Source organism: Pan troglodytes, chromosome 11 (genome assembly GCF_028858775.2).
Source record: "Pan troglodytes isolate AG18354 chromosome 11, NHGRI_mPanTro3-v2.0_pri, whole genome shotgun sequence".
Lineage (NCBI taxonomy): Eukaryota > Metazoa > Chordata > Mammalia > Primates > Hominidae > Pan > Pan troglodytes.
In genome coordinates this window covers 76,152,813-76,169,047 of record NC_072409.2, presented here as the reverse complement: position 1 = coordinate 76,169,047, position 16,235 = coordinate 76,152,813, and the positions used below count along the sequence as shown (strand labels likewise).

At 38.0% G+C, this 16,235-nt stretch overlaps 1 protein-coding gene across 10 annotated transcripts in view; it reads left to right on the top strand.

Annotated features, from left to right (window-relative positions):
- AGTPBP1 (ATP/GTP binding carboxypeptidase 1) overlaps window positions 1-16,235 on the top strand; it is a 195,711-nt gene that overhangs the window by 21,658 nt on the left and 157,818 nt on the right. For 8 of the 10 annotated variants that reach the window (XM_016961056.3, XM_001136417.6, XM_009456802.4 and 5 more), the window contains exon 2: window positions 7,792-7,856. The exons of the other annotated variants lie outside the window; for them this stretch is intronic. In XM_016961056.3, the coding sequence (XP_016816545.1) occupies window positions 7,825-7,856 (32 nt within the window). In that variant the 5' untranslated portion in view covers window positions 7,792-7,824. The remainder of the gene's footprint in view (window positions 1-7,791; window positions 7,857-16,235) is intronic. 10 annotated transcript variants of the gene reach the window in all.

Sequence of the window (16,235 nt, the reverse complement as noted above, 5' to 3'; positions counted from 1 at the left end):
GAATAGACCAATAACAGGTTCTGAAATTGAGGCAACAATTAATGGCCTACCAACTAAAAAAAATCCAGGACCAGACGGATTCACAGCCAAATTCTACCAGAGGTACAAAGAGGAGCTGGTACCATTCCTTCTGAAACTATTCCAATCAATAGAAAAAGAGGGAATCCTCCCTAACTCATTTTATGAGGCCAGCGTCATCCTGATACTAAAGGCTGGCAGAGACACAACAATAAAAGAGAATTTTAGACCAATATCCCTGATGAACATCGATGCAATAATCCTCAATAAAATACTGGCAAACTGAATCCAGCAGCACAAGAAAAAGCTTATCCACCACAATCAAGTTGGCGTCATCCCTGGGATGCAAGGCTGGTTCAACATACGCAAATCAATAAACATAATCCATCACATAAACAGAACCAATGACAAAAACCACATGATTATCTCAATAGATGTAGAAAAGGCCTTTGACAAAATTCAACAGCCTTTCATGTTACAAACTGTCAATAAACTAGGTATTGATGGAATGTATCTCAAAATAATAAGAGCTATTTATGACACACCCACAGCCAATATCATACTGGATGGGCAAAAACTGGAAGCATTCCCTTTGAAAACTGGCACAAGACAAGGATGCCCTCTCTCACCACTCCTATTCAACATAGTGTTGAAAGTTCTGGCCAGGGCAATCAGGCAAGAGAAAGAAATAGTGGGTATTCAGTTAGGAAAAGAGGAAGTCAAATTGCCCCTGTTTGCAGATGACATGATTGTAAATTTAGAAAACCCCATTGTCTGAGCCCCTAATCTCTTTAAGCTGATAAGCAACTTCAGCAAAGTCTCAGGATACAAAATCAGTGTGCAAAAATCACAAGCATTCCTATACACAATTACAGACAGAGAGCCAAATCATGAGTGACCTCCCATTCACAGTTGCTTCAAAGAGAATAAAATACCTAGGAATCCTACATACAAGGGTTGTGAAGGACCTCTTCAAGGAGAACTACAAACCACTGCTCAACAACATAAAAGAGGACAAAAACAAATGGAAGAACATTCCATGCTTATGGATAGGAAGAATCAATATTGTGAAAATGGCCATACTGCCCAAGGTAATTTATAGATTGAGTGCCATCCCCATCAAGCTACCGATGACTTTCTTCACAGAATTGGAAAAAACTACTCTAAAGTTCATATGGAACCAAAAAGCCCGCATAGCCAAGACAATCCTAAGCCAAAAGAACAAAGCTGGAGGCATCACGCTACCTGACTTCAAACTATACTGCAAGGCTACAGTAACTAAAACAGCATGGTAGTGGTACCAAAACAGGGATATAGACCAATGGAACAGAACAGAGGCCTCAGATATAACACCATACATCTGCAACCATCTGATCTTTGACAAACCTGACAAAAACAAGCAATGGGGAAAGGATTCCCTATTTAATAAATGGTGTTGGGAAAACTGGCTAGCCATATGTAGAAAGCTGAAACTGGATCCCTTCCTTACCCCTTATACAAAAATTAACTCACGATGGTTTAAAGACTTAAATGTAAGACCTAAAACCATAAAAACCTGGAAGAAAACCTAGTCAATACCATTGAGGACATAGGCATGGGCAAACATTTCATGACTAAAACACCAAAAGCAATGGCAACAAAAGCCAAAATTGACAAATGGGATCTAATTAAACTAAAGAGCATCTGCACAGCAAAAGAAACTGTAATCAGAGTGAACAGGCAACCTACAGAATGGGAGAAAATTTTTGCAATCTACCTATCTGACAAAGGGCTAATATTCAGAATCTACAAAGAACTTAAACATATTTACAAGAAAAAACCAAACAACCCCATCAAAAAGTGGGCAAAGGATATGAACAGATACTTCTCAAAAGAAGACATTTATCCAGTCAACAGACACATGAAAAAATGCTCGTTATCACTGGTCATCAGAGAAATGCAAATCAAAACCACAATGAGATACCATCTCATACCAGTTAGAATAGCGATCATTAAAAAGTCAGGAAACAACAGATACTGGAGAGGATGTGGAGAAATAGGAACACTTACACTGTTGGTGGGAGTGTAAATTAGTTCAACCATTGTGGAAGACAGTGTGGCAGTTCCTCAAGGATCTAGAACTAGAACTAGAAACCAGTGATCCCATTACTGGGTATATACTCAAAGAGTATAAATTATGCTGCTATAAAGACACATGCATACGTATGTTTACTATGGCACCATTCACAATAGCAAAGACTTGGAACCAACCCATATGTCTATCAGTGATGGACTGGATTAAGAAAATGTGGCACAGGTACACCATGGAATACTATGCAGCCATAAAAAAGGATGAGTTCATGTCCTTTTCAGGGACGTGGATGAAGCTGGAAACCATCATTCTCAGCAAACTATCACAAGGACAGAAAACCAAACACTGCACGTTCTCATTCATAAGTGGGAGTTGAACAATGAGAACACATGGACACAGGGCGGGGAACATCACACTCTACGGCCTGTTGGGGGGTGGGGGGCTGTGGGAGGGATAGCATTAGGAGAAATACCTAATGTAAATGACGAGTTGATGGGTGTGGCAAACCAACATGGCAATGTATACCTATGGAACAAACCTGCATGTTGTGCACATGTAGCCTAGAACTTAAAGTATATTAAAAAAAAAAAAAAAGGATACTCATCCCATTCATGAAGCCTCCACCCTTATGACCTAATTATCTCCAAAAGGCCCTAACTTCTCATATTGTCACTTGGGGGTTAGCTTTTCAACATAAGGATTTTGGGAGGCACACGAACATTCAGACCATAGCAAAAATGTTCAGTTATTTTTATTTTATTTATTTTTTGAGACAGCGTCTTGCTCCGTCACCCAGGCTGAAGCGCAGTGGTGTGAACACAGCTCACTGCAGCATTAACCTCCCGTGCTCAAGTGGTTGTCACACCTCAATTTCCTGAGTAGCTGGGACTACGGGTGTATGCCACCATACCTAGTTAATTTTTTTATTTTTTAGAGGAGGGCTCTTGCTGTATTGCCCAGGCTGGTCTTGAACTCCTGGGCTCAAGCAGTCCTCCCACCTGGGCCTCCCAAAGTGTTGGGATTGCAGGCGTGAGTCACTGCACCCAGCCTGTTCAGTTATTTTTGAATCATCATGTTTTAGAAGGCAGTAAGTGCTTTGGAAGAAGACAAAGTAGATTCCGGCAAGGGCAATGGGTATGCTAGGGTCTGGAGGTAGTTTGCAATATTAAATAGGTTGGTTGGGATGGGTTGTATTGAAAAGGTGATACTTGAGCAATGGAAGTGGTGGAGTTAGTTATTGGGATATCTGGCAGAAGCACATTCCAGGCAAAAGAAACAGCTTATGCAAAGGCACTAAAGTGAGAGCCTGGCATGTTGGAGGAAAGCAAGGAGGCCCAGCCAGTGCATCCAGAGCAGAGTGACTGAGAAAAGTTGTAGGTAGGATATGAAGACAGGGAGGTAAGGACTGGGGGTATTCCTCTAGGGTCTTTTATGTCATTGAAATTGGCAGCCGCAGAGGGCTTTGAGCAGAGTAGTGACAAAAATCTACTTAAGGTGTTTTTTCCTTCTTCTGCCCCCCAGTGTATTAAAAGGATCACTAAGCATGTTGTGTTGAGAATAGACTGTAGGGGGCATCAGAGGTAGAAGGGAGACTAGTGACATTGTTTACTTGACCGTGGTAGATGTGGTAAAGTGATCAGATTCTGGATATATTTTAAAAGTAGAATTATCAAGACTTTCTGATGTATTGGATGTGGGACAGGAGACAAGGATGAAGCTAAGGTTTTGAATTGAGCAACTGGAGGCATAGAATTGTCTTTAACTTAGATGGGAAAGCCAGAGTAGAGCACACTTGGAAGGGAAGGTCAGATCCGTTTTGCATATGTTGAGTTGGTAATATTATTAGAGATTCAAGTGGAAATGTTGAGTAATTACAAGACTAGATGAGATCACCAAGGAAGAGACTGTAGTTAGAAGAGGACAAGAAAGGACTAAGCCCTGGGCATTCCGTTAAAGGAAACTTAGAAGTGGTCAGTGAGGTTGGGAGAAAGCAAAGTATATAGCCAAATGAAGAAAGCATTTCCAAGAAGAGGATGTGGTCAGCTGTATCAAATGCTGCTGATAGGACAAATAAGATGAGGACTGAGAATTGACAATTGGATTTAGTAACATGGGGATCATTAGTTGTTGATAAGAATGGTGTTGGTGGAGTGGGGTGGGGAAAGTCTCATTGGAATGTGTTTAAGAGAGGATTGGAAGGGAGGACTTGTTGACAGTGTGCATAAACAAGTCTTTGCTTTCAGAAGGGGAGAAATGGGACAGTAGCTGAATTGGGAGCGAGAAAGTTTTTTTCCTGAGACACAGAAATATCATGATTTTATGGTGATGAAAATGATTCAGTAAAGAGGAAAGAGGAGATTATACCTAAATTTCGAGCTCAGTTTTTATCACTTTTTTTCATACATTCTCAGTTCCTCTGCCCTCTTGCTTTATGACACTTGCTTGGCAAAGCCACAAACTTGGTGAAATGCAACACTTCTGCTTCTAGGTGCCTGCACTTTCTATTACACCATATTGTAATCAACACAAGCTTTAGCAAGATTTTTCATTATGTTCTGGCTTCAGGCTTCAGTAATAAAAAGTGAACTGTAAGGGATACACTGGCCTACCTTAGGATAACAGGGTTGAGAACTGACCTTTTTCCTGGGGGACTCTTAAGCCTAGAAAGCAGAATTCTTTGAGGTTGTCTGTTTGTTTAGTGAAGATTATTTGCCAGGGGTTAGATGTTTGATACTGCTGAGCATGTTCCACAGTGGTAGGGCATGGAGATATGGAGGAGGTAAGAAGTTACTATTTGCAGTTCCAAAGTTTTAGTTAGCCCTGTTTTGTAGTCTTCCTCTGTCGTCCTTGTTTCTGAGTGCTAGGTTTCTAGTTTCCTGAGTTCTTCTTAGCATAATACCTGTTCCTTCTTCCCTCTTAGTTTTCCTTTTTGTCACTAGGTTTAAACATAACCAACCTTCCTTCTTTCCTCCCTCCCTTCTTCAGAATTCTTGTTGCTTTATTTCTTTATTTCTTTTTTTTTTGAGACAGAGTCTCGCTCTGTCACCCGGGCTGGAGTGCAGTGGTGCGATCTCAGCTCACAGCAACCTCCACCTCCCAGTTCAAGTGATTCTCCTGCCTCAGCCTCCTGAGTAGCTGGGATTACAGGCTTGCACCACCAGGCCAGGCTAATTTTTGTATTTTTGATAGAGATGGAGTTTCACCATGTTTACTAGGCTGGTCCTGAACTCCCAACCTCGGGTCATCTGCCCGCCTTGGCCTCCCAAAGTGCTGGGATTACAGGTGTGAGCTACTGTGCCCGGCCCTTTATTTTTGATAAGCTGCTATTATAAGCTCCTGTTAGAAGTTTTTTAGGCATTACACCACGTTGTCTTGATATTCTGATCATATATACACACATATATATTCATTTTTTCAAGAGATGTTTAACAGATATATACCATATATTGAATTTTTGCCATCAAATATTCTTAAATATGTTATCTTGCAGCATATCACTTTCAAGTTAAAATGCCAGAAACAATACCAATATCTATAATTATTTTAAGGAATGCTATATAATGACACATTAAGGTGTAGATTCTTTTGATTTGTAATTCTTAGAATGATAATAGCAAAAATGATGCAAAAAATCTTCAGTGTGAGATAATGATGAAGCTACATTTTACAATTGTCTTTTTCAACCATAATGAAAATGGTCTTGGTGTCTAGCTGCAGACAGATTTACTCATTCTAGAGCTGCAGGCAGATTTACTCCTTCTAGCTCATTACACACAGGATACATGACTGCATAGAAGGGCATATAAAACGTGGAAATGGCCTCAGCTTCATTCTTCATCTCTTCCATTGTTATCCTCATTCAAACACCAATTACAGTAGAAAAAGCAGTGCTAAAATGCACTTCATTCACTGCAGTATTCTCCTTTTTTGCGTGATTGAAGAATAAGGCACAAAACACACACTGGCAACTGAGGCACTGACTTCACTTCCCACCTATGGACCCTCTTCAGCTCCTGGATCTGTTCACTTTGGTAACGCCAGAGGACTTGAGAGGAACCAACTTTATTTCTTTACTTTTACTGTAATCTAGTCCCAAGAGTAAGAGGAGAGAAATGCCTGTGGTTTATTTTACTGTGAACTGCAAGTTCAAATCACTTCTTATCTGTTGAAATACAGTTGGCTATGATATTAGTGCTCACCATTATTCTTTTCAACTCTATCAACTCTAGTAAAATCCACAGGGAACTTTTCATGAGATGTGCTGTTAGTGTATTAATAGTTTCTTCTGTTTGTGGCAGCAACAGTGCTTTTGAAATCACGTAAGATTTTTTTCTCCCTGTGGATATATAGTGATTTTTACTTAATTTAGAAATAGAAAAAAGTTACTTTGATTTTGTAGTTGTGTCTTAAAAAAGAGTAAAAAAAATTACAATTTAAAATTTCTCATTGACTTTAAAAACAATTCATGTAATTTTTGTACACAATTCTAAATATTTCCTTTTCTTAGTTAAGGAAAATGAAAAAAAATTATGTATGTCGTGTTGAAAAGTTCTGTTATTGAAGACAAACATCCAGAATATCTTCTACTTCATCAGAGTATCTTCCAAATGTATTAAGTTAAACAATTTGAAGTTTGCTCTTTTTGTGTGTTTGTTGTCTCTTTAAATATGACATTACTAAATATTTCATAAGTATGTGATTAACTGGTTTTTTGTTTGTTTGTTTGTTTGTTTTTTTGAGATGGAGTTTCGCTCTTGTCGCCTAGGCTAGAGTACAATGGTACGATCTTGGCTCACTGCAACCTCCACCTCCCGGGTTCAAGTGATCCTCCTGTCTCAGCCTCCTGAGTAGCTGGGATTACAGGCACCTGCCACCACACCCAGCTAATTTTTGTATTTTTAGTAGAGATGGGGTTTCACCATGTTGGCCAGGCTGGTGTCAAACTCCTGTCCTCAGGTGATCCACCTGCCTCGGCCCCCCAAAGTGCTGGGATAACAGGCGTGAGCCACCACGCCCAGCCATGATTAACTTTTTGAATTCACAGTAGTTATTCTACTGTTTGGTGATGCCAAAAAATTCTGCTACAGTAAGCATTGGTATTTAAAAGATATTTAGAGTATTTTAGGGTTAATAGTTGCAAAATAAACTTGAAGATTTATAAAAATTGTGTGAATCGAGATTTAAGGTTGTTTAAACATATATAATGTCTAAAAATGAAAACTATTGTTTGAGGGAAGATGTGCATAGAAGCTTTTACTAATTTGAAAATGTTCTTATATGGAAATAACACATATTGACTAGTATTTGACTACTGTGTGAATGGTGTACAGTAAGTGCACTAATCACAGGATGCTGTGATTGGTTTATGTATTTTAAGGAGGAGTATTAGAACAGAAAGCATAATTTGAACCGTCTCAAAAGATCTTAACATTAGGTTGCAAATGACATTATGTTAGGTTTCTGCATTTTTGTAGCTCCGGATTTTGATAAGTTTCCTGGCTGATTATAGGTATTTTAATAGTCATACATTGCATTCTGAAGCGACCCAGTAGAAGCACATAGAACTCAAATGTTCTCTTTTTGTTTCCGCTGTTATCTTGTGTTGCCCATAATGAAAACTTTCCATTGTATGGCTTCTGTGATATCTAATATATAGAAAAAAGAGTTATAAGTTTCTAATATCATTAACATTTTTCTTTTAGATTATCTGCAATTATGAAATGAAGTAACTCAAGATGAGCAAGTTAAAAGTGATACCAGAAAAAAGGTACTGTAATTCTGAATATCAGTATGCATAAGTTACAGAAATAATGTATGACAGAATTACTTGAAACTCAATACTTGACAAGGTATTATTTGTGTTTAAGTATAGTATGTTATATTTATGTAATTAAAAATGTTTATTAATGTTTAACTTTTCAGTTAAAATTGGAATCAGCAAACTATGACCACCTCCTGTTTTTGTATGGCCTGTGAGCTCAGAATGGTTTTTACTTTTTTTTTTTGAGACGGAGTTTCACTCTTGTTGCCCAGGCTAGAGTGCAGTGGCACGATCTCGGCTCACTACAACCTCTGCCTCTGGGTTCAAGTGATTCTCCTGCCTCAGCCTCTGGAGTAGCTGGGATTACAGGCACCCACCACCACACCCGGCTGATTTTTTGTACTTTTAGTAGAGACGGGGTTTCACTATGTTGTCCAGGCTGGTCTCGAACTCCTGACCTCAGGTGATCCACCCGCCTTGGCCTCCCAAAGTGCTGGGATTATAGGCGTGAACCACCATGCCCGGCCGGTTTTTACATTTTTAAATGGTTAAAAAAATAGAATTTTGTGATACATGAACATTATATGTAATTTGCATTTCAGCATCTATAAATAAAGTGTTTTTTTGGAACACTGCCATGCTAATTCATTTACATATTGTCTGTGGCCACTTTTCTATTAAAATGGTGAATTTGAGTAGTTATGACAGGGACTGCATGGCCCACAATGCCTAAAATATATACTATTTGGCCCTTTACAGAAAAAGTTTAGGCCGGGCGCAGTGGCTCACGCCTGTAATCACAGCACTTTGGGAGGTCGAGGCGGGTGGGTCATCTGAGGTCAGGAGTTCGAGACCAGTCTGGCCAACATGGTGAAACCCTGTCTTTATAAAAAATACAAAAATTAGCCAGGTGTGGTGGCGGGCGCCTGTAGTCCCAGCTACTCTGGAGGCTGAGGCTGGAGAATCGCTTGAACCCGAGAGTCAGAGGTTGCAGTGAGCCCAGATCTCGCCACTGCACTCCAGCCTGGGTAACACAGTGAGACTCTGTCTCAAAAAAAAAAAAAAAAGGAAGAAAAAAGATAAAGTTTAACTGATTGCTGAGTTAAAGCACACTGTATCATCTCTGTTAAAGTTCTTAAATATCAAGAAATTGTCTTAATGTTGGTTTTATTTCTTTCAGTTGAAAGACAATTCTGATTGTATATTGAAATTGTCTTGGCTATACAGCGATGAGCAAATTGTGTAACTTTGTGAAGCCTCAGTTTTCTCATCTGAACAATTATTTTAATGATAATGCTGTTATTATAAGGCTGTGAAGATTAAATGGTATTTGGCTTGGTAATTGACAGTGTATTAATACTGGTAATGAAAGTTTCTGCTTTGTAGCAATGTTCTTATGTTTACGTGTATATAACTTTACATTCATTGGTATGCTTTAAATCTGTTATATAATGAATAGTATACACACTGTTTAGATAAGATTTATTCCTTAAATTGCTAGGTTTTGCAGTTATTAACTATGTAATACATCATATCAAATTTGATTTTAGTCACGTACTTGTGTAATTTCTATAGGAAAGGAATTAGGCATTATTTGTATTTTAAAAAGGATCTTTTTAAAAAATGCCTTACTTTTTGCATCAGGTCAAACAAATAATGCTATTTCTATTGATTAGCTAAACTATCTAAAATTACTAGATCATTGTTCATAAAAATGTGAAATTACTTTTAGTTTGAAAGCCTCTGGCTCCTAAGGTCATTTTTAATTTTTTTCTCATGAAGTATATTTTATTGGATATTTGTTTGTTTTTTTTTTTTGTTGTTGTTGTTGTAGGGTAACTAATTTGGAATCACTGCAAATAGTCTTTGTCTAAAGGAAATTATAATTTCTAGTAAAACTTGTCATACTGCTCTGTGAAGAAAGCTGAATGCAATAAGGCAAATTGAGATAGATAGAAAAGGGTCAAAGCTCCCTTCCTATAGTATGGCATATTGAGACTGTGTTAGAGAACTTACAAGAATGTCTTCTAAGGGTCTGAAAAGGGGGGAGAAATAATACTTCCAGGCTTTGTTTTGAATTTTTTTCTTTCTTCAAATTTGATGAGAGCTCACCAATTTTCACAGAAAATCTTTTGTATACTTTCATGTCTCTAGAAGCTTCTGTAGATACTGTCTTTGATTTCTTTCTTTTTTTCTTTGCCTCTTTTTGATTTATTTCTCAATTATGAAATACTTTTACCTAGCTTGGTACTAAATCTGTGAGAGTAGAAAAGAAACATGAGTATAACACTTAATACAGTGTATTGAAGAAAATGAGTGTAGAATATGTTCTAAAAAAAAGAGCCCTATTCTCTTTTTACACAAAGCCTGTAAGCTGATAAAGAATATCTGAACAAATGCAGTATGGCGACTTAACCAGTATATAGTGAAGTGTTAAATTTTGAGGTGTATAGAATTAGAAAATAAGGTACTCATAAACAGGTGTTTATTGTGTGATAGGGACTTGAAGAGTCAAGGGTGGCTTGAGGGTTGGTAGAATATTCAGAATTGCTGAATTTAAACAAAGATTCTAATTAGATAGATTAGATTGGCAGATTTAAAGACCCATGGCAGTAGGTGGCAATTTAAATCAAAGAAGCACGTCTAGTAAAATATAAGAAGCAGAAATTTTCTCTACACTTCACTCTTTACCATTGTGGTCATGCCCTAAATCTTATCATTAGGAAAACTCTAATTTCAAAATACTAATTTATTCTTTTCATTCTCCAACTATAACCTGTTATCTTTCTAGCTCACTTGCTCAAATATCTGTTCTCTAAGAGTTCTACCTCACCCAGAGCTCTAATCTGTTAACTTTTGTTTTCTCTCATTCATCTCTTCCTCCTCCTCTTCTATACAACAGTATAGAATCTGTTGTCCATTATTACACGTTCTTGCTGATATCTGAGATGTCTTTACCTTGCTTTAAATTTTTCCATCACATCCAAGAGACAAAGTCCTTACCCTGGATAACCTTTATTGAGCAGCTGAATGACATTGGAGGATGAACTCATTTAGTAGGTATCACTAAAAAAATGGTGACAGTGGATATCCTTATCTTGTTTTCTGGTTGTAGGAGAAAAGCATTCTTTTACCTTTAAACATTTTGTAAACTGTGGGTTTCTTAAATGCTTTTTATCAGGTTGAAAAAATTCTCTTATATTCTAGTATGCTGAGAATTTTTTATCCAGTATGAATGTCTGATTTTGTGAAATACTTTTTCTGTCTGTTGAGATGGTTGCCAAGTTTTTCTCTTTTAGTTTATTAATAGGTGAATTATATTGAATGATGTTCAAATATTAAACCAACTTTGCATTCCTGTGATTGATCTTACTTGGTCATGATATACTGTTATTATCCTTTTCATATATTGTTGGATTTGATTTGCTAAAGGGTTGTTTAGAACTTCTGCATCTATGTTCATGAAGCATATTGTAATATTTTAATCTGGTTTTGGTATTAGGTACTAGCCACATAGAATTTTGGAATCAGGAAGTATTTCCTCCTTTTCAGTTTTTTGGAAGAGTTTGTATATAATTGGTATTATTTCTTTGTATGTTTGGTAATATTCATCAGTTAAGGCACCTTGTCTTGGAATTTTCTTTGTGACAAGTTCTTAAAGTATAAATTCGTGGCCGGGCATGGTGGCTCACGCCTGTAATCCCAGCACTTTGGGAGGCCGAGGCTGGCAGATCACCTGAGGTCAGGAGTTCAAGACCAGCCTGGCCAACATGGTGAAACCCCGTCTCTACTAAAAATATAAAAACTACGGGCGTGGTGGTGGATGCCTGTAATCCCAGCTACTCGAGAGGCTGAGGCAGGAGAATTGCTTGAACCCAGGAGACAGAGGTTGCAGTGAGCCGACACAGTGCCATTGCACTCCGGCCTCGGTGAAAGAGTGATCTGTCTCAAAAAACAAACAAACAAAAAACAATAAAGTATAAATTCACTTTCTTTATTAGATATAGATAGCACTATTCAGGTTTTTCTATTTCTTATTGAGTGAGTTTTGGTAATTTGTGTCTATGGTAGGCTGAATAATGGTCCCTTAGGAGATGTCCATGCCTTAATCCCTGGAACCAGTGAATATGTTACATTACTTGGTAAAAGGGACTGTGTAGATATAAATAAATTGAGCATCTTGATGTAGAGAGATGATCCTAGATTATCTGTGTGGGCCCAGTGTAATCATAAGGGTCTTTATTAAGGGGAAGGCAAGAGGATCAGAGTCAGTAGTAGGAGATGTGATGATGGAAGCAAAAGGTTAGGGTGATGTAAAAAAGAGGCCATGAGCCAAGGAATACAGGTGACCTCTAGAAACTGGAAAAGGCAAGGAAATGGATTCTCCCTCAGAGCCTCTAGAAAAACCATTTCTTCTTCTTTTTTTAAAATTATTATTATTTTTTATTATACTTTGAGTTCTGGGTTACATGTACAGAATGTGCAGTTTTGTTACATAAGTATACACGTGCCATGGTGGTTTGTTACACCCATCAACCCGTCACCTACATTAGGTATTTCTCCTAATGCTATCCCTCCCCTAGCCCCCCACCCCCGAACAGGCCTCAGTGTGTGATGTTCCCCTCCCTGTATCCATGATTTCTTATTGTTCAACTGCCACTTATGAGTGAGAACATGCCAAAAACCATTTCTTCTTACACCTTGGTTTTAGCCCATTGAAACTGGTTTTGGATTTCTGATCTCTAGCCTGTAATACAATAATAAGTTCATGTTGTTTTTAAGCAGTGAGGTTAGTGGTAATTGGTTACAGCAGCAGTAGGAAACAAATACTTTCCTGTGAAAATGTTAGGAAGCTAATGTCTTTCAAGGCATTTGTTCATTTCTTCTATGTTGTCCAATTTATAGGCATAAAGTTGTTGAAGTATTCTTTTATCTTTTTACTGTCTAGCATTTATAGTGACGTTACTTTTCCATTCCTAATATTGGGAATTAGTGTTTTGTTTTTTTTCTCGATCAGCCTGGTTGGAAGTTTATCAATTCTACTGATATCCTCAAAGAACAAGCTTTTGGTTTCATTGATTTTCCTATGATTTTGCATGTTTCTTTGATTTCTATTTTGATTTTTATTATTTCCTGACTTGTGCTTACTTTTGAGTTTCATGTGCTCTTTTTTTCTTATTTTTTACATTGAAAGCTAAGGTCATTGGTTTGAAAGATTTCCGTTCTACTGTGGACATTTATTGCTGTAAATTTCCCCCTAAATACTATTTTGGTGATGTCCTGCTAATTCTGATATGTTGTGTTTTCATTCAGTTAGAAATACCTTCTGATTTCCCTTTTGATTTTTCTTTGATCCATGGGTTATTTAGAAGCTTGTTATTTACTTTCCAAATATTTGAGGGGTTTCTAAAGGTTTTTACTGATTTTAGTTTAGTTCCATAGTTGACTTGATTAGTATCAGCATGATGTATTTTTTCTATTCTTTTACTTTTAGCCTATTTCTATCTTTATATTTAAAGCACATTTCTTGTAGGCAACATGTATTGTGTCTGCTTTTTTTTAAAAAATATACAGTCTACCCTTCTCTGTCTTTTAATTGAGGATTTTAGATCCTATTTATTTATTTATTTATTTATTTTGAGATGGAGTCTCGCTCTGTCGTCCAGGCTGGAGTGCAGTGGCGCGATGTTGGCTCACTGCAAGCTCTGCCTCCCGGGTTTACGCCATTCTCCTGCCTCAGCCTCCCGAGTAGCTGGGATTGCAGGCGCCTGCCACCATGCCCGGCTAATTTTTTTTTTTTTTTTGTATTTTTAGTAGAGATGAGGTTTTACCGTGTTAGCCAGGATAGTCTCGATCTCCTGATGTCGTGATCCGCCCGCCTCAGCCTCCCATAGTGCTGGGATTACAAGCGTGAGCCACTGCGCCTGGCCCTAGATCTTCTATATTTAATGTGTTTAAAAATATGATCTTACTATTTCTTTTCTTTTCTTTTCTTTTTTTTTTTTGAGACAGAGTCCCACCATGTGGCCCAGGCTGGAGTGCAGTGGTGCAATCTTGGCTCACTGCAACTTCCGCTTCCCGGGTTCAAGAAATTCTCTGCCTCAGCTTCCTGAGTAGCTGGGATTACAGGTGCCTGCCACGATGCCTGGCTAGTTTTTTGTATTTTTAGTAGAGAAGGGGTTTCACCATCTTGGCAAGGCTGGTCTTGAACTCCTGAGCTTGTGATCCACCCACCTTGGCTCCCAAAGTGCTGGGATTACAGGTGTGAGCCATTGTGCCTGGCCTATTTATTTTCTATATGTCTCATTTTTTATTCTCTTCTTCCTCCTTTTCTTCCTTCTCTTAGATTAATGAATATTTCTTCCTGTTTCCATTTCATCTTCTTGTTGGCATAGCTCCTTATTAGCTAGAACTCCATTTTGCTTTAGTGATTTTTATAGGGTTTATACTATACATCTAGTATACTTATCATAGTCTATCTTTTAGTGATACATCACTTCCTACATAGTATAAAAACCTTCCATAGTCCAGGCGTGGTGGCTCACGCCTGTAATCCCAGCACTTTGGGAGGCTGAGGCGGGCGGATCACGAGGTCAGGAGATCGAGACCATCCTGGCTAACATGGTGAAACCCCATCTCTACTAAAAATACAAAAAATTAGCTGGGTGCGGTGGTGGGCACCTGTATTCCCAGCTACTCGGGAGGCTGAGGCAGGAGAATGGCGTGAACCCGGGAGGTGGAGCTTGCAGTGAGCCGAGATCATGCCACTGCACTCCAGCCTGGGCGACAGAGCGAGACTCCGTCTCAAAAAAAACCCAAAAAAACCTTCCACTTCCCCTCTCTCTAACCTTTGTGCTGTTTGTCATATGCTTACTGTTACCTATGTTATAGACCCAGCACACTACTTTTAGTTTAGTTAATTGTCTTTTAGAGAAATTTAAATAATATATATTATCATTGTCTTATCACTCATTTTCTACTTCTTTTTTTCTTTTTTAATGAACAGAGATATGTCTTGCTATGTTGCCCAGGCTCATCTGGAACTGTTGGTTTCAAGCTGCCCTCTTGCCTCAGCTTCCCAAAGTGCTGGGATTACCGGTGTGAGCCACCACTCTTGGCTTCCTGGCTGCTTGCTTTTTTTCTGAAGATAATTCTGTTGTCATACTTATCTTAGTTCTTCTGTGTATAGCCTGTCTTTTGTTATTTGGCTGCTTTTTCCCATTTTCTTTTAAAAATCACTGATTTTGGAAGGTTTGATTATGATGTCCCTTGATGTAGGTTTTTTGTTTTTTTTTTAATGTTTCTTGTGCCTTTAGTTTATTGAGCTTCTTGGGTATGTAGCTTATCAAAATTGGAAAAATTTTGGTCATAATTTTATTACATATTTCTGTTCTTTTCTCTCTCTCTTGTCCTTCAGGAACTTCAATGAAATGTATATGTCTTTCCTTGAAATTGGTCCACAGATCACTGCCCTGTCAAATTTTTTCTCCTAATTCTTTTTTCTCTCTCTTTTATTTTGGATACTTTTTATTGCGTGTCCTCAAGTTCACTCATCTTTTTTTTCTGACACATAAAATTTGCTGTTTATCTTATACAAAGTATATTTCATCTCAGACATTGTAGTCTGATTTGGGACTTTTTAATATTTTTTAAGTGACTAGTTTTGCACACACGTAATATAGTTACAACACCTATTTTATTATCCTTGTTTATTAATTATAATGTTTGTATCTATTCTTTGTTCATTTTGATTGTTCCCATTATAGATTGTACTTACCTGTTTCTGTGCATGCCTGGTAACTTTTGATAGGTGATTTTTACCTTCTGCTGTCCTGGACATTTTTGTATTCCTTAAATATTCTTGAGCCTTATTCTGGGATGCAGTTAAGTTACTTCAAAAAAGTGTGAATCTTTTGAGTCTTTCTTTTAATGTTTGTTAGATAGGACTGGAGCTATTCTCAGTCTATCTGACTAAATTATTCCTTACTACTGAGGTTAGACCCCTGTGTGTACTCTATCCAGTGTTCTGCTAATCATGAGATTTTTAAATTTTGATTGGTGGGATCAGACACAATTCCCTGTCCTGTGATTACCTAGCAGCATTACTTTGAATCCTTTCTGATGATGTTTTTTCCTAGTCTTGGGTAGTTTCCTTACACTCCTGAGCTGATCTATATTCAGCTGTGTATTTGAGGGAGGCTTTCTGCACATCTCTGGAGTTTTCTCTGTGCAGCTCTCTCTCCTCTGGTCATCTCTTCTTGGAATTCTAGCCACGATGGTTTCCCTGGACTCTTACCTTTATCTCCTCAACTAAAGACTGTTGGGCTGTCTGGGTTCTGCCTTCTTACATTACCTGAAACTGTCAAGGCTGTAAGCTAGGGCAAG